Genomic DNA, 18,446 nt, shown 5'->3' with positions numbered 1-18,446 from the left:
GCCATGCCTGTGTTTCTTCAGCAGTGAGGTTGCAAGTGAGAGTCAACACCAGAGACTGAAGCGCCATCTTTGCTCTTTTTATCTCTCCCCTTTTGTGTATTTGTCTTGTTTTGTTTTCTAGGAAACGGGATCAGACTTCAGCAACAGCAGCTCTAGCCCATCTCAACTAACTTCTTTTCTTTTCTCCCAAAAGGATCTTATTAACGTCTTTAGTACCATTTAAGAGATTGACAAAAAAGGGGTTTTTTCCTTCTAAAATCTCTCCACAGCCAAAGTAAAATGGAATAAGAAATTTTGTTAAAATGACAGCCTTACTTAATACTTCACATTTCAAATGCTTTAACTGTTTGTCCTTCTTTTTCTTTAATAAAATTTTTTAAAGCATTTTTAATGGTGAGTTTGCCATAGTACTAAGCAGACAAAGGTCTCTGTACACCAAACCGGGGTTAAACCTGCTTAATGTTGGACAGTTTCAGGGTCAAGTTAACACCTTTAGCTCTGTGGGGCCATATATTCCACCAACATTAATGCCACAACACCGTTAGTGTCATATTACTAGAGAGAAGAGCTCCACTTTGGCCTCTGGGGGAAAAAAAGAGTTATGTTTTTTTTTAAATCATCACATGCATTTTTCCAAACTAGTTGATATTGATGTCCAAAAATCTCCCGTAATGATCCACTAAGGCCTACATCACCAAGGAGTAGTATCCCTTCCTGCAAATGGGCTATGCAGATTGATGGAGTAGCACAGACAGCTACTTTGGTACTGTTCAGGAACCTTAACTATTCAGAGCAGTCAGTGATATCCAACACACTGGCCATCTCGATCACATGCCCTTGCAACACAGCGTAGGACCTTGCTCACCTCTATCACAACAGCACCTACACTAGATTTACCAAACCCGGTTTGGTTTTCAAGGGAGTGGTTGCAAACAAGGGTAGTAAGCTTCCAACAGCTATTAAAACTAATATTAGAGATTATGCTAAGCAACCAACATTGTATTATTTAGAAACATCTTGCAATATAGTACCTGTGAGTGGTATCTTTGGCCTTTCAGGTAGTTTTCCTGGATCAGCTATGGAGGCTCTCAATAACGAAACTATACAAAACAATGAGACTAAGTAGTAGCCTGAAAAATAAATACATAAGTATTCAGAATATTACATCAAGTGTATCTTTGGCCAAAGACTGCATGCCTTAATGTGTCACATTTTAATCAGTTCCAGCACAGCAAAAGATTACTTTATAGGAATGAGGCAAGACAACAGAAAATTGCAGAAAAAAAGAAGCTGCAATAATTGGCATATTTGAAAAGTAAATCTGATTTAAACTAACGTTGCTTAATTAACACATGTAAACCACCATTCCATTTATGCATATAAACATTTCATACATATATTACACATAAAAAACAACCTTAAAAGAACATATTAAGATTGCAAAGTCAAACACACAAAAGTTAGGAAATACCACAATTAAGGTTGCCTATGCACATCTAATTGGGCTCTTTGTACATATGCATTATGATAGCCTTTAATTACATGATTGCATACAATTTTTTCCACAGGACTGCTGCCTCATTCAACACACAAAATGAACAGTGCTCACTGAATGAGTAGCAATATTTTGTTTTCTCCTTCTTGTTCAATATGCGGGCGCATGTCTCATTTACTGCACGCTATTCAAACACTGCTCCAAAGCCAGAATTATTAGCTTCCTCATCAGTTTTTCTAATGGTGCTCATCATTATGGCATAGAAGTGCATCACAAAGATTAATTTATTTTCACAACACCGGTGAGATAAAGGGGTATTATACCCATTTTACAGATGGGGGACTGAGATAGAGAGCAATTAAGGTCAAAAGTATCCACTAATTTTGGGTGTCCAAACTGAGACACCTAGGACCTGATTTTTCAGAGGACAGTACTTAGCATTATATAGCATTATAAAGCACAACTTCCATTTACTTCAGTTGCAGCTGTGAGTGTTCAGCACTTCTGCAAATCAGATTCCAGGGCCTCAAGTCAGGCACCAAAAAAAAAAAAAGGAACACACATTTAGTGACTCACCTAGCATCACACAGGAATTCTGTGACAGAAAGAGGGATATAATACAGTTATCCAGGGCAGCATTCTACTGCCTTAAACCACGAGACCATTTTTTCACTTCCTGCAGTCCCCTGCTTCATTCACTACACACCTTCAAATTTCTGCATCAAATGAAGCCGGGTTCCTACAGCCCACAGCCTCCTTACACAACCCATCATGGGCATTCAATGAGGCTGGAGTGGAAACAATCATATCTGATCATATACTTAAAAAGTTATATTATAATTCATACACACAGGGGACTGAATCAAGGTTGCATAGACAACCTTAATTCTGAGTTGCTTTTGAGTACTTGGCTTTGCAACCTTAATGCTTTTAAAATAGTTGTGTGTGATTTCCTAGGTTTTTAAAACAATTAATTGAAAAAAAAAATCTCCTTGTGTGCCATCATATTGACATCATATGGCTCATTGGCAGGGTTGGAGCCTTTATCTCCACCTTGCAGAGGTCTGGCACTGGAGCAACTGAGAGCAGAAATAGGTTGTCATTCTCTCCGTGGGCCTGCATTAGAGGGGGATGAATCACTTTGCCAGTGGGTTTCCACAGATGTGTGTTGATTTCAGAGGAACAGTGAAATTCTGGAATCCTGGGTTTCATTCCAGTCTTTTGAGGGGAGTGTGCTTTAGTGGACACAGACTTTTCTTCCTATACTCCTCTCCCCTCAAAGCTTGACCTCTTCTGCCCCCTCCCCTCCAACCTGTCACTGTCCAAGTCCCATCTCTTCCCCATCCCTGGCTCCTCATATAGCCAACCTGAGTTAGCACAACTCATTAACTGCTAATATGACCACTCTGCAGTGTTGACACAGGCTAGCTCCACCTGACTGCTGCTAGTCCTCCAATGTCTTCCCACAATTCCACCATGTCCCCAGATGGGACAGGGAAATTCTCCTACAATTCACTGGGAAATAATTCATAGAATAGCTCAGCTTACTGCACTGCAAAGAACTATGGGATGTGCCTAGGGTTGCCAACTCTGACTGAAGCTATTCCAGACTCTCCCCCTAGTCCCCTCCCACACACACGACAATGTCATTTTCTTAAAATATCCTATTAAAATCTCTTGGACTGCTTTCAATAGTCACCGGGAGATCAATGCTGATTCTGGGAGACTCCAGATCAATCCTGGAGGGTTGGCAACCCTAGATGTGCCCCTGAAGTCTTAAGTACCACACAGGAGTGAGTGCTGTGCCACTGTGTATGCAGCAGCTTGAATGTTATTTCAAAGTGTAGCTGCTCTCACCAGCGCAAGGCTAACTTGAGAGGAGTAGCTCAAGTGTAGAAAACTTAACTGCAGTGAAAATATACCCAAATACACTCACAATCCCCTGTCCCAGCATCAGCTGCTGATGCGAATATGGGATATATTGTATACCTGCTCAGCTTTTCCTGATACTGATATACACTCATGCAGATTACTAGGTACAGACTGGCCACAGGATTCAGACATGCTGTGTTGGGAAAAAACGCAGATATATGGACATACTGAACTGTGTCAAATGCGTGTGTCAAAGCCCAATATAGTTAGCATGTCCCTGTCTGTAGTTAGGGCTTTAATCTAAAGTAATACCAAAATACGCTATTTCAGATTTATTATATTTCAAAAATAAGGAGGAAGTTGGATTTTTAAGAATCAGCATTAAGACCAATTTTTGTTGGCTTGCTCTCCTTCTTCCCTGGAATTCTGGAACTTGATACTATATAGGTCAGAGTAGGTTCTATTGCCCACAGGTACCTTTTTTTTGTTTTGTTTTTTTTGTTTTTAAACTAGCTAGGAGAGAGAGATTGGGCTCAATGCAACTTACACAATATCGCTGCAGCTGAAGTATGTCCCTCTTCATAGTGAGGAAAGAGGATAATTTGGGGAATAAAGAGTGTGTTGTAAAGCCAGACGAAGATAATCATGCCCATGCAGCACCACCCCTGCGGGTCAATCACAAAATGAATTTGTAGTCCCATTGTACATTATCTGAAGGCAGCTTGCCACGCAGGGAAAAAACAATGATCCTAAAAAAAAAAAGAAAAACAAGAACAACCCCCCACCCAGTAAGTTGAAGTAGTAACATGAAAGCTTCACCGGTGGTTATTAGAAAGTTAATAAATACTGGTAAAATGTTCCCTGTACTTCCAGTAGCGTAACTGTTATTTGGTTCATGTGCACAGATTTGGAAACCAGGTGCAAGTTTCTAAATGTTTCGAAGCCTCATACACAGAGTTCATGCACTACCATGGGATATACACTTATGGTTTCTTTTTCACTGTAAATATCTCATTGTCTATTGCTTAACTTTTACCATAAAGATGAGTGAAGAGACAAAAGATATAAAACCTGAAGAGGACTTCAAATGCAAGTGAAAATAGGTGCATTTATAAAGATAATCAGCCAACCAATGATTTTAGGAAAACTCAGCAGAAACAGCATAGGGGTTGGTTAACATAAAAAAGAACGTTGATTTTTTTCTCTCTTTCTTTTAAAACTAAGCCCCACATCCATCTAGTTGGCTATCACAAATAGCACACAAGGTTCTCTTTACCTACTTATGTCTCATTCCATCCTACTATGCCACCCAAATTTTGAAAGATTATTTATATTCAATCTATTTGAAAATTAAATCCTCACATACTTCTGAAGCAATCTGCTGTTGAAGCTCTTCACTGATCATGTATCCTCTTTTTCAAATGCTGAAAGTGGAAGAAATTGCACTTTCATAAACATTTTTCCCGCTAAAAGGGGTCACAGCATCATGCCAAAAATTATTTATATGGCAAATAGGTCAGTCACAATGTGATCTCCTAGCCCCTTTGCTCACCCTAATTCCCATCATATTAATGATTTACAACACAATCACAACCCTTGTGAAATCATCCCGCAGGTCACTTGCCAGAACAGTGATTGCAGGTTTTTATTTTTTTTTTTGGAGGTGAAGGAGCTATTGAGAGGAGGACAAGAGTGCCTTCCCTTCCTCTCACTTCCTTCCTCCCTCTACTGCAAAGCTCCTGAAATCTAAGGGTTTGTCTACACTACCAGCCGGATGGATGGGCAGCAATCGATCTAGCAGGGGTCAATTTATTGTGTCTAGTATAGACAAATAAATCAACCACCGATCGCTCTAGTGTTGACTCTGGTACTTCACCTCAACGAGAAGCGCAAGGGTCTCCCGTCAACACACTGCAGTGAAGACACCATGGTAAGTATAGCTAAGTACGTAACTGAAGTTGCGTAACTTAGATCAATTCACACATACACACACACCCGGTAGTGTAGACCAGACCTAAGAGAGAGAGAGACTCCCTCATCCTAGAACTCACTCCCCATGTCAGTTGGGCAAAATCCCAATCTTCTGATTTACATAATGCCCTAAAAGCCATCCTTTTATTCAAGCTTCTCTTTTTGGCAGGGTGAAGAGATGAGGTTATATTGTAGTTTATGGGGAAATGGGAGATAAAGAGTTTCAATGACATTTGTAAGCCAGTTATTTTATACATATCAGAACTGTAGAAATCCAAAGTGGATTGGATGATCTCTTTTTCCATCTCATTACTAAAGCAGAAATGTTTACCTAACACCTGTTTTTGAGTGTTTTTTTGTAATCTAATGTTAAAGTCCCAAGTGACGGGGCTTCAAGCACTGCAGAGCCCAATTCATTTCACTGTCATGATGTTTTTCACAGATTTCCTCAATTTCTATCCCCCCTCAGTGTCTAGCAAGGTATTTCAGTATTTTTACCCTTTTAGGTCTCTCAGACAAGCTACACATATTTAAAATGCTAATCTTTTATAAACTCATGTTCATTCTTTTTTCTTTTCCTTGAATACGATCCAGTACTGAAAACAAAATTTTATATGTGGTTGCATCAGAACTATATAGACAAAGTTTACTACCGCTATATTCACTGAGAGGATGCCATTGCATAAACAGCTTAATATTGCAATAGACTTCATTGCTGTCACATTACACTACATTCATGTCCAATTTGCTGTCCATCATCATTAGTTCTTCAGATTTATTATTTCCTAGGTTTTCCAGCTCCAAGCAAGTGTGTTTCAGATTACCCTCCATATCTATTGATTTGCATTTTTTCCATCTTCAGTCTCATTTTGTTGTTTTCCACCCATGTCTCCAATACCTCTACATCTAGGTTCTTTTCCATTGTTTGTCTTGTCCTTGCTGGCATTCACAACTCAATTTAGCATTATTCATAAATTTCATTAACGTCTTTTCTTCTTTTTCCAGATCATTAATCAAGGCCAGACTGAAAAAAGCCACTTGACATATTTCCATCTCTATTCTACGTGCTGCCATTTATCAGAACCGTTTGTTTATTATTTCTAGCAGTTTTCAATCCACAACAGTATTCCCATTCAAGGCACTTGGAATTACATTTTTAAATAAGATGGAACATAAGAATGGCCATACTGTGTCAGACTAAAGGTCCATCCAGCCCAGTACCCTGTCTACCAAAAGTGACCAATGCCAGGTGTCCTAGAGGGAGTGAACCTAACAGGTAATGATCAAGTGATCTTTCTCCTACCATCCATTTCCACCCTCTGACAAACAGAGGCTAGGGACACCATTCCTTTCCCATCCTGGCTAATAGCCATTAATGGACTTAACCTCCATGAATTTATCTAGTTCTCTTTTAAACCCTGTTACAGTCCTAGCCTTCACAACCTCCTCAAGCAAGGAGTTCCACAGGTTGACTGTACTGTGTGAAGAAGAACTTCCTTTTACTTGTTTTAAACCTGCTGCCCACTAATTTCATTTGGTGGCCCCTAGTACTTATATTATGGCAACAAGTAATAACTTTTCCTTATTCACTTTCTCCACACCACTCATGATTTTATATACCTCTATCATATCCCCCCTTTTCCAAGCTGAAAAGTCCTAGCCTCTAATCTCTCCTCATATGGGACCCGTTCCAAACCCCTAATCATTTTAGTTGCCCTTCTCTGAACCATTTCTAATGCCAGTATATCTTTTTTTGAGATGAGACTACATTTGTATGCAGTATTCAAGATGTGGGCGTACCACGGATTTATATAAGGGGAATAAGATATTCTCCATCTTATTCTGTATCCCTTTCTGAATGATTCCTAACATCCTGTTTGCTTTTTTGACTGCTGCTGCACACTGCGCGAACATCTTCAGAGAACTATCCACAATGACTCCAAGATATATTTCCTGATTAGTTGTAGCTAAATTAGCCCCCATCATTATTGGATGTATAGTTAGGATTATTTTTTCCAATGTGATTTACTTTACATTTATCCACATTAAATTTCATTTGCCATTTTGTTGCCCAATCATTTAGTTTTGTGAGATCTTTTTGAAGTTCTTCACAGTCTGCTTTGGTCTTAACTATCTTGAGCAGTTTAGTAACATCTGCAAACTTTGCCACCTCACTGTTTACCCCTTTCTCCAAATCATTTATGAATAAGTTGAATAAGATTGGTACTAGGACTGACCCTTGGGGAACATCACTAGTTACCCCTCTCCATTCTGAAAATTTACCATTTATTCCGACCCTTTGTTCCCTGTCTTTTAACCAGTTCTCAGTTCATGAAAGGATCTTCCCTCTTATCCCATGACAACTTAATTTACATAAGAGCGTTTGGTGAGGGATCTTGTCAAAGGCTTTCTGGAAATCTAAGTATACCATGTTCACTGGATCCCCCTTGTCCACGTTTGTTGACCCCTTTGAAGAACTCTAATAGATTAGTAAGATATGAATTCCCTTTACAGATACCATGTTGACTTTTGCCCAACAATTTATGTTCTTCTATGCATCTGACAATTTTATTCTTTGTTTCAACTAATTTGCCCAGTACTGACGTTAGACTTACTGGTCTGTAATTGCCAAGATCACCTCTAGAGTCCTTTTTAAATATTGGCATTACATTAGATATCTTCCAGAAGCTGATTTGAAGGACAGGTTACAAACCATAGTTAATAGTTCCACAGTTTCACATTTAAGTTCTTTCAAAACTCTTGGGTGAATGCCATCTGGTCCCGGTGACCTGTTACTGTTAAGTTTATCAATTAATTCCAAAACCTCCTCTAGTGACAGTTCAATGTGTGACAATTCCTCAGATTTGTCACCTACAAAGGATGGCTCAGGTTTGGGAATCTCCCCAACATCCTCAGCCGTGAAGACTGAAGCAAAGAATTCATTTAGTTTCTCCGCAATGACTTTAAGTGCTCCTTTTGTAACTCCATCGTCCAGGGGCCCTACTGGTTGCTTCGCAGGCTTCCTGCTTCTGATGTACTTTAAAAACATTTTGTTATTACCTTCTGAGTTTTTGGCTAGCTGTTCTTCAAACTCCTTTTTGGCTTTTCTTATTACATTTGTACACTTACTTTGGCAGTGTTTATGCTCCTTTCTATCTACTTCACTAAGATCTGACTTCCACTTTTTAAAAGATGCCTTATTTGCAATTTTATTTTAAAGAAACCAATCAAGAGTGTCTGGCAACGTTTATGTTTTAGAAATCCAGGTTACTTATTGCCCATGATTCCAATAACCTCTAACTGTTTAGTAATTTGATAGTAATCTTGGTTGGGGGGGGGGATCCATTTTACTTCCCCCACTCACACGCTCCCCCCACCAGCCCCACTTTGCCCCCCTCGCAGAATCCTCCAGGGATCCCCACAGCGCCCCCTCCTCGCCCGAGGCAGAACTGACCGGTACGAGGGGGGTTGATCCGCCCCAGCAGGAGACACTCCGACCGCTCTCGCGCTCACCTAACCGCCGGCCGCAGACTCTCTCTCTCCGCCGGCTTTCACCACCTTCCGCTTCCGCAGGGTTCTACGCATGCGCGCACGGATGGCGGTTGGCGGAGTAGGGACACGCTCAGCGCAGCGGCCAACCGCACCGAGGGCGGGCGCGTACCGTGCTCGCGGCTGAGTGCGTTCTACTCCCGCCCCGGCCCCGCGCGCGCTCCCTTCGGCCGCTCGCCCTTCCCTGGCCTCAGCTGCGGCAGACCCGGGCGTGGCAGCTGGAGCAGGGCACAACAGTGGCGTGATATTTAGGGCAAACCCCGGTGATAAATATCAGAGTCAGACGTTCCACTCGCAGCGTTGCCAACCCTGAGCATTCCAAAGGCGTTTGGCTCAGGCCTCCCCCAAATAAGACTGGCTTAAAAAAAAATCACAAAATTCAGACAAATAATAAAGTTGGGTTTCTTTTTTATTTGCTTTCTGCCTTTTGAGCCATTTGGGTACGTTCAGGTGGCAGTTTAAATCTTTTCTCTGCAATTGTGAGGACTGTAAACTAACCACTTTGAAATGAAAGCTGAGGTTTTCATGTAATCACTTGACTCCCGGAGTTGAGGCTTTAAGAATGTGAGACCTTTAAAATCATGAGGAGCAGGAATAGTCTTACTTAAGGCTTGCGGTACATGCACTCCCACATGAAATCGATGCATGCAGAAATGTCCTCTTTCTCTCTTGAATACCTCTGCTTGTATTCATCGCATTCCTCTTGTGGGAGGAGTGGAGAAATGTGTTTATTCATGGACAACAAGGAATATCTTTTTTAATTGTCATGATAGACACATTACCGATATGATTGATAAATAAGATCTGCTACTTAAGGTAGAACAGAAAAAAGTTTTAACCAACATTTGAATTAATAACACATACCAATTCACACTGACAGGTTTCAGAGTAGCAGGCGTGTTAGTCTGTATCCGCAAAAAGAACAAGAGTACTTGTGGCACTTTAGAGACTAACAAATTTATTAGAGCATAAGCTTTCGTGGGCTACAGCCCACTTTTTCGGATGCATATAGAGTGAAACATATATTGAGGAGATATAGATATACACAAATACAGAGAGCATGAACAGGTGGGAATTGTCTTACCAACTCTGAGAGGCCAATTAAGAGAAAAAAAAATTTTTTTTGAAGTGATAATCAAGATAGCTCAGTACAGACAGTTTGATAAGAAGTGTGAGAATACTTACAAGGGGAGATAGATTCAATGTTTGTAATGGCTCAGCCATTCCCAGTCCTTATTCAATCCTGAGTTGATTGTATCTAGGCTGAACTTTTTGACTTTGTCCTCACCCACAACTATTTCACATTTGGGGACAATATATACCTTCAAGTCAGCGGCACTGCTATGGGTACCCCCATGGCCCCACAGTATGCCAACATTTTTATCGCTGACTTAGAACAACGCTTCCTTAGCTCTTGTCCCCTAACGCCCCTACTCTACTTGCGCTACATTGATGACATCTTCATCATCTGGACCCATGGAAAAGAAGCCCTTGAGGAATTCCACCATGATTTCAATAATTTCCATCCCACCATCAACCTCAGCCTAGATCAGTCCACACAAGCGGTCCATTTCCTGAGCACTACTGTGCTAATAAGCGATGGTCACATCAATACCACCCTATACCGGAAACCTACTGACCGCTACACTTACCTACATGCCTCCAGCTTCCATCCAGGACATACCACACGATCCATTGTCTACAGCCAAGCTCTAAGATATAACCGCATTTGCTCCAATCCCTCAGATAGAGACAAGCACCTACAAGATCTCTATCAAGCATTCTTAAAACTACAATACCCACCTACAGAAGTGAAAAAACAGATTGACAGAGCCAGACGAGTACCCAGAAGTCACCTTCTAAAGACAGGCCCAACAAAGAAAATAACAGAACACCACTAGCTGTCACCTTCAGCCCCCAATTAAAACTTCTCCAGAGCATCATCAGAGATCTACAACCTATCCTGAAAGATGATCCTTTACTCTCACAGATCTTGGGAGACCGACAGACCTGTCCTCGCTTACAGACAACCCCCCAGCCTAAAGCAAATACTCACCAGCAACCACACATCACTGAACAAAAACACTGACCCAGGAACCTATCCTTGTAACAAAGCCTGATGCCAACTCTGTCCACATAGCTATTCAAGTGACATCATCATAGGGTCTAATCACATCAGCCATACCACCAGGGGCTCATTCACCTGCACATCTACCAATGTGATATATGCCATCATGTGCCAGCAATGCCCCTCTGCCATGTACATAGGCCAAACCGGACAGTCTCTACGCACAGGGCCGGCTCCAGGCACCAGGCACCCAAGCACATGCTTGGGGCGGCACCTGGTAGGGGGAGCGGGGGGAGCACGGCGTGGCATTCCGTGGGGGGGGGGGGGGCTCCGGCGGCGCGGGGCTGGGGGGGGGGGGCAGCGCGGGGCTCGGCGCTCGGGGGGGTTCCGGCGCGCGGCGCTCGGTAGGGGTGCGGCGCCAGAAGGGGGTTCCAGCGGCGCTCGGCACGGGGGGGGCGGGCTCCGGCGCTCGGCGGGGGGGGCGGCGCGGCGCTCAGCGGGGGGATCGGGGGCGGCGCTTTTTTTTGCTAATTGGGGCAGCAAAAAAGCTAGAGCCGGCCCTGTCTACGCAAAAGAATTAATGGGCACAAATCTGACATCAGGAATCATAATACTCAAAAACCAGTGGGAGAACACTTTAACCTGTCTGGCCATTCAATGACAGACCTGCGGGTGGCTATCTTACAACAGAAAAACTTCAAAAACAGACTCCAACTAGAGACTGCTGAGCTGGAATTGATATGCAAACTAGATACAATCAACTCAGGATTGAATAAGGACTGGGAATGGCTGAGCCATTACAAACATTGAATCTATCTCCCCTTGTAAGTATTCTCACACTTCTTATCAAACTGTCTGTACTCAGCTATCTTGATTATCACTTCAAAAGTTTTTTTTTTCCTCTTACTTAATTGGCCTCTCAGAGTCGGTAAGACAACTCCCACCTGTTCATGCTCTCTGTATGTATGTATATATATCGCCTCAATATATGTTTCACTCTATATGCATCTGAAGAAGTGGGCTGTAGCCCACAAAAGCTTATGCTCTAATAAATTTGTTAGTCTCTAAAGTGCCACAGGTACTCTTGTTCAATTCACACTGGTGATTCTATATTCATCTTCTCTCTGGCTTCCATATTAAGTTTGCTCAGGTTGCAGGTTTAAAGATTAATATTCCAACTACCAGCATTCTTGATGTGGAAAATAAGCTTATTGTTGTTGTTGTTGTTGTTGTTGATGTAATACACTAAGCATACATTCATGTTGCAAACAAATAGCGAGACATGGTTCTTTCCCCAAAAACATACAGTTTAAGACCCTGAGCTTACAGTTGACTCTAGTGCAGACCCCAGTTGAAGACAGCAAGCCTCTGGTCTGGGCTGGCACAGGGGTCCACAGGGCACTCAGTGGAGGAACAGGGTCTAACTCATTCAAATGCAGCATGCAAGATATGTACTGTGTGTTGTATTGGTGTCTTACATCAGCAGCAGTAATAATGATTCTGCAAAAAGAACAGGAGTACTTGTGGCATCTTAGAGACTAACAAATTTATTAGAGTATAAGCTTTCGTGGGCTACAGCCCACTTCTTCGGATGCATATAGCATCCTTAGTCTCTAAGGTGCCACAAGTACTCCTGTTCTTTTTGCGGATACAGACTAACACGGCTGCTACTCTGAAACCTGGAATAATGATTCTGTGATTTCAATAGCTGACAATTTCCTTTATGGTGCATAAGAAAGAATAGAACTTAACTTGCTCTTCAACAGTTATCTTGGTTCTGGAGTTCAAACAGGCACATAAACATGATTTTTTTAATAAGACAAGCAAAGTAAGACATTTTTATATTGTCACTTTTCTGATGACTTTAGAATGAGCTTTACTCACAAAAAATGGGGCAAAGAGGGAAATAGAAAAACCTGAAGAGACCTCTTTTGTCCAGATTTTGCTGAAATGCTATTTCCCTAATACTGATTTAAATCTTAAATTGATCCTCCCCCACATTAAACGTCAGTAGTACCTTGAAATGTGTATACATTTCCAAATTAAAAAAATAAGCTAAGTCTGTATCTCTCCCTTTGCCTCCACAAAGTCACTCTCTGTGATTTTACAGTGAGATGGCGCCACCATGGATAAACTCAGTGCCTCAATCTATATCTCTGGCCAGCATATTGGGCTTGATGAATTGAACAAAGGATTCCCTTATGAGATTGGGGGAGGAAATTTTTATTTTTAAAAGTTAATTCTGTCCAGAGATGGATTAGTGATGGCTAATTGCCACAGGCAGCTCGTAATGGACAGCAGTTTCAGCATTCCCATCTGGGAATCATGCCTTGAACACCCATAGCTGATGCACATGCATGATCTTTTGGCTATCTAGAGTCATCCCCATCTGTTTGAGTGGCAGGATTCCCAATCTAAATTGGTCTTATTCTTGCCCTAAAGCACAGATCCCACATAATAATGGATGAATGGGCAGCCTGAAGAATAATATAATGACCATCTCTTTTACAGGAAGCTCTTCTTTAACAACACTAAACATTGAGGACACATACCTCTTTAAACTTGATCATAGTTGTTGACATGTATATGCCAAAAAGAGAATATCTGAGAAGTAAAGATGAATTAGAATTCAGAAGGATTTCAAGCTTTCATCAAGACTTTATTGCAAGATAAGGTGACCACTCATCCTAATTTGCTCAAGATTGTCGGTCATATTGTTCAGGATATTTTCTAATGTACCAAGTCAATGTTGCTTTGATGTAAGCATATTGTCTTAGCTGGGATTAGGGGTTATATGGTGACCCAGTGCAGCCTATTTCAATGACAGTGGAAACATTAACAAGCAGCCTGTACATTTCTGTAAAACCAGGCAATACTGAAAAGGATCTGATTTACGGTACAACACGGGGGTGAATAGAGGATGGGCACATGTGTGAAAGAGCCTACAAAGCTGGCTATGAAAAATAGCCTCATGGCAAAAGGCCAATGTGTAAGGCACTTCCATGTACAACAGACATGGCGGAGAGTTCATGACAGCTGCATAACGACCCAAGGACAGAAAAGGAGAAAGAGGATTTGGGGAATAAAAATGCAAGACAAATGGAGACATTCTCTCTGCTGGGGAAAAAAAGGCTGGCTGAAGTTAGTGAAAATACATATGAGATGATGGCAAAAAGATTTTCCCTTTTCCTGAGCAAACACTGGAGTATTGTTCTAGTCTGAAAATGACTATGTAAAATGCCCCCTTCTTACTCAATAGTTCTGCTTTCTCTTCCATCAGCTCTGCTAATTTTATTTACTAAAATAAGTTTTTACTAAGATTTGCTCATTTTAGTCCTGCAGAACAAACACAGCTCTTTGGGAGAGTGAGCTGTAGTGTATTCTGGCTTGCTCATCAGCAGAACTGTAACTAAGTTCTAGTTGCAGAATCTTTGGCTGGTGATGCATGAACCAGAAAGAACCCAGCCTAATTTTCCATTTCCAAATTGAATTTTCAGGGATCAGAGTTAGAAACACACCCTGTGTCCCACTCCCAATGTTTTTACCTGAAAACTAAACAGATATGTTGTGTATGTCATTGAGAAACAATAAATAGATATGGAACCCCCTTTTTACATAGTCTCTAAAGTGGAGCTGTATCTTAAAGTAATATTGGCTTTGTTGCACACATCTTTCCCTGCCCGTTTGGAACTGTGCAGCAGACCAGCATGGATTAGTTCATCAGTAATGTATTTTGCAATGATTACGGAAAAACCTGCAAAGCAGAAACAGCTCATTTCTGTGGTTTCAGAATATTGCACAGTAGTGCAGAACCCTTCTTGGAGTTCCCTAATGTCTGTGTTGTGGTGTTGCTGTTGTTATTTATAAATTACTACAGGAGCCACCAGCTGTCATCATAAAATTTTTATTGGCACTCTGTAAATATTAAATCAGCATGCTAAAATCATGCCATGTGCAGTAGCAGCTGATGCTCTCTTATGGAGGTCATATGCAAGAGAGAGGATTGCATTATGACTCCCATGATTCTTACTGCCTACAAGTTCTCTGCTTCATGAGGATAGATTCCAATATTAAATCTAGGCCCAGTCATACCCCAATGATCCTTGTGCAGAATGGACTCTGTGCACAGAAATCACTCCCTTCGCAAGGACAGGGAAATCTGCTGCATATAAGCACCATCCTCCTCTTCCTGGATCCTGCTAAATTCTGATTGAAATTCTGTGTTATCAACCCCTTTCCTGGTTGCTTTGCAAACTTCATTAACATATAGCTCAGTGGTTTGAGGATTGGCCTGCTAAACCCAGGGTTGTGAGTTCAATCCTTGAGGGGGCTATTTAGAGATCTGGGGCAAAAATCTGTCTGGGGATTGGTCCTACTTTGAGCAGGGAGTTGGACTAGATGACCTCCTGAGGACCCTTCCAACCCTGATGGTCTATGATTAGACTGGTAGCCAAATTCCTCAGGACACAAAGTGCCATGTTCTGGATTCACATTCTTGATGCACCAAGGAGGCTTTCATTTGTGACATCAGATGCTAGAAATGGGGTTTGACATTTTCATGGGCATGAAGACCTGTTGGTCACCATGGCATGTGATGTCACGATGTCATACACAGATATGGATGATGATTTTATTTTAACAGTGGAGACGTTGAAGGTGAAGAAAAGAAAGGATCCCGTAGAATTCTCCCTCTCTCTGACCCAGGAGCTAGGGGTTATGAGGAAAACGAGAGGAAATACCCCTGGGATGGAACGTACAGAACTTTGGCTGCCTGATGGAGAAAATATGAAAGCCTGCTGACCTTTGGAATCTGGAGAAGGAGGGCTATGCCAGGCCAGTGGAAAGCCTGGAGTTTGGGGGGGTTAATTTTCAGCAGGGTTCAAAGGCAATTCAGGGAGGTATTGCTAGTTGGGCTCTAATTAAGTACAGATGAGCCTATTAAACCCAAACACTTTCACGGAGGAGAATAGGGTGAGTTTGAACAGTGTGCTAGTTCATATTTTGTCTTTACCTGGTACATTTTGTCATTAGCTTGGATTGTAAGATCTTTGCAGCAGGGTTTCTCTCTTTCTATGTATGTATAGCACCTAGCACAATTGAGCTTCAATCTCAGGCGGTGCCCTGAGCTGTTATTGCAAGGAATGCAGCTGGAGACTTTTGTTAAATTGAAGTCAATTTTGGTCCAACCAGAACACATACAGTAACCACCACCCTAGAGAAAATGATCTTGTGTTCAAATGTGACCGTCTGCTATCCTTTCTCTTTCATTATGCTGCCGCTCTTCCTCCGAGCAGCCAGGTTGGAAAGGTATTGGTGTTAGCTGATGTTACAATGGTTCTGCATCAGTAGATGGTTTATCATGACAATGGATTGTTAAAAGAACCTAAATAAGAGCAAACACAAAGCCAGCACAAAATACTGCATGCAACATCAGATTTCATTAGCTTTGTAGTAGGCGAGGCAGAATTTAGGTATCAATATAATTTTGCGAGAAAAGAGGATTATGGGCTAGTGTTTGACATAACACTGTTGTTAATGCATTTGATTATTAAATTCTCAACTAAGAAAATAGTCTCTATATAAGATAGTGTTTTCCTAAAGGCAATTAAAATAACCAGAAGCTCCACTCATTTATTTATTTTTAGGTATGTTGTCCACAGTTCAAATGGTCACAAATTAAAATAGAATGGAGAACTTCTGAAATATTTACAAATTTCAAATATGATTCAATGGAAGTTGCTAAGGGCTCTTTATGCCCATGTACACTTGTCCTCTTTCATAGAGCAAAGTCCTGTTAGCATCTGGGCATAACTTGCTCTTAATATAGAATTTTTAAAGACTCTGAAATCTGATCCAATTAACACATTCTTGATATTGCAGAATATAGTGCTAATTACATGCAACTGACCTCTGCTGGGTTAATTAAACATTCACCCAAAAAACTATAGCACTAATCTAATTAGCAGTTACTACAGCTGTCATTATCTCTTTGCACCTACTTTTAAGTGGTGCAAATTCACACCAAGGACCCAATCCTGAAAACTGTCCACATGCTGAACTCCCTTTGACTTCAATGGTACTTTTGCACACAGAGGACTTGCAAGATTGGGATGTAGGCACTTCACTCTATGGCCCAACAAGTACAGTGCACATCCTCAGTATTGCTAACCCAAAAGTTACATTAAAATATCATGAGTCGGGCCACACAAAATTATGAGTTAGAGAAAAAGATTGGGGTTCTTTTTATTTGCCTTCTTGTTTTTGAGCCTTTAAGATGCACTGGAGTCACATCTTCTTGATTTTTCTTTAGCCAGGAGGACTAGACAGTTTTAAAAAAAATGAAAGCTGAGATTCTCATATATCCACAAGACTCCAGGAGCTGGGGCTTTAAGAAAAAATACTAATTACTGTCAGATTCACAATAACATTGTGAGAGTTAACGACACTGTAACAATGGCTTGATGACATTCTCTGTTTTCTCATAATTTTGCCTGACAGTGGGGGAGAAGGTTGGGAACACTGATGTTTTTTTTATTTTGAGGGAATAACTTTTTTCCCTGAACTTGGTTTAAAATGAACACTAATGAGAGTTGCACAGCTACAATGTTGCAAGGCAAGTTAAAGGGGTGCAGAAGTGTTCCCTGATCACCAAAAAACTGGGAATTTACTCTTTGCTTAGGTCTCCCACATGTATACAGTGTGTGGAGTAATGAAAAAACAGGGCTGGGGATAGAAGGCATAGTCGAGCACTCAGAGAGAACATGGGAAACCATAAAATCAGGGGCAGCTCTAGGCACCAGCAAAGCAAGCACGTGCTTGGGGCAGCCCACTTTCAGGGGCGGCAGGGATCCAGCATGGGAGCTGAGAACCAACAGGCGGCCCTGGGAGCTGTAGTTCCTTGGTTAGCTCTCTGCCTATAGAGCCAGCCCTGGAGCAGGGAAAGAACTACATTTCCCAGCATTCCCTTGGCCACTATCAATAAGAAAGAGGGGGGAGGGAGTGAGGTAGCAGAGACCTCATGCTGCAGTGAATGAAGAGCTGCACTGGTAGGGATACCATATTTTAACATTCAAAAAATAGGACACTCCACAGGGAGGGAGGGTAGCCCCACCCTGCCCCCATCCACTCCCTCAGACTGCCCCCCACAGAAACCCCAACCCCTCCTGCTCCCTGTCCCCTGATCACCCCCTCCTGAGACCACTGCCCCTAACTGCCCCCCAGGATCCCACCCCCTATCTAAGCCTCCTTTCTCCTTGTCCCCAACTGCCCCCTCCTGAGACCTTCCCCCAACTTCCCCCCTAGGACCCCACCCCTTACCTGTCCCCTGACAAACCTCCGGGACTCCCATGCCTATCCAACCGCTGCCTGTCTCCTGACTGCCCCCCCAACCCCTGACTCATCTAACCCCCCCTTCTCCCTGCCCGTGACTGCCCCCCCCGAACCTCCGCCCCATCCAACCCCCCAGCCCCCTTACTGTGCCACTCAGACCAG

The 18,446-nt window shown here is 42.0% G+C and overlaps 1 protein-coding gene across 3 annotated transcripts in view; it reads right to left on the bottom strand.

The window, feature by feature from the left end:
- ZDHHC21 (zinc finger DHHC-type palmitoyltransferase 21) overlaps window positions 1–8,893 on the bottom strand; it is a 63,627-nt gene extending 54,734 nt beyond the window's left edge. For 2 of the 3 annotated variants that reach the window (XM_034774496.1, XM_034774498.1), the window contains exons 1-3: window positions 8,793–8,893; window positions 3,915–4,116; window positions 1,032–1,130 (exon numbers count right to left, since the gene is read on the bottom strand). In XM_034774496.1, the coding sequence (XP_034630387.1) occupies window positions 1,032–1,130; window positions 3,915–4,068 (253 nt within the window). In that variant the 5' untranslated portion in view covers window positions 4,069–4,116; window positions 8,793–8,893. Of the gene's footprint in view, window positions 1–1,031; window positions 1,131–3,914; window positions 4,117–4,733; window positions 4,792–8,792 lie in introns of all 3 variants that reach the window. The other variant, XM_034774497.1, reaches the window with a different exon arrangement.
- Window positions 8,894–18,446: the final 9,553 nt, after the last annotated feature.

This window comes from Trachemys scripta, chromosome 6, assembly GCF_013100865.1.
Source record: "Trachemys scripta elegans isolate TJP31775 chromosome 6, CAS_Tse_1.0, whole genome shotgun sequence".
NCBI classification, from domain to species: Eukaryota; Metazoa; Chordata; order Testudines; family Emydidae; genus Trachemys; species Trachemys scripta.
Note: the sequence above shows the minus strand (reverse complement) of the source record. Positions and strands in the feature narration are given on the sequence as shown.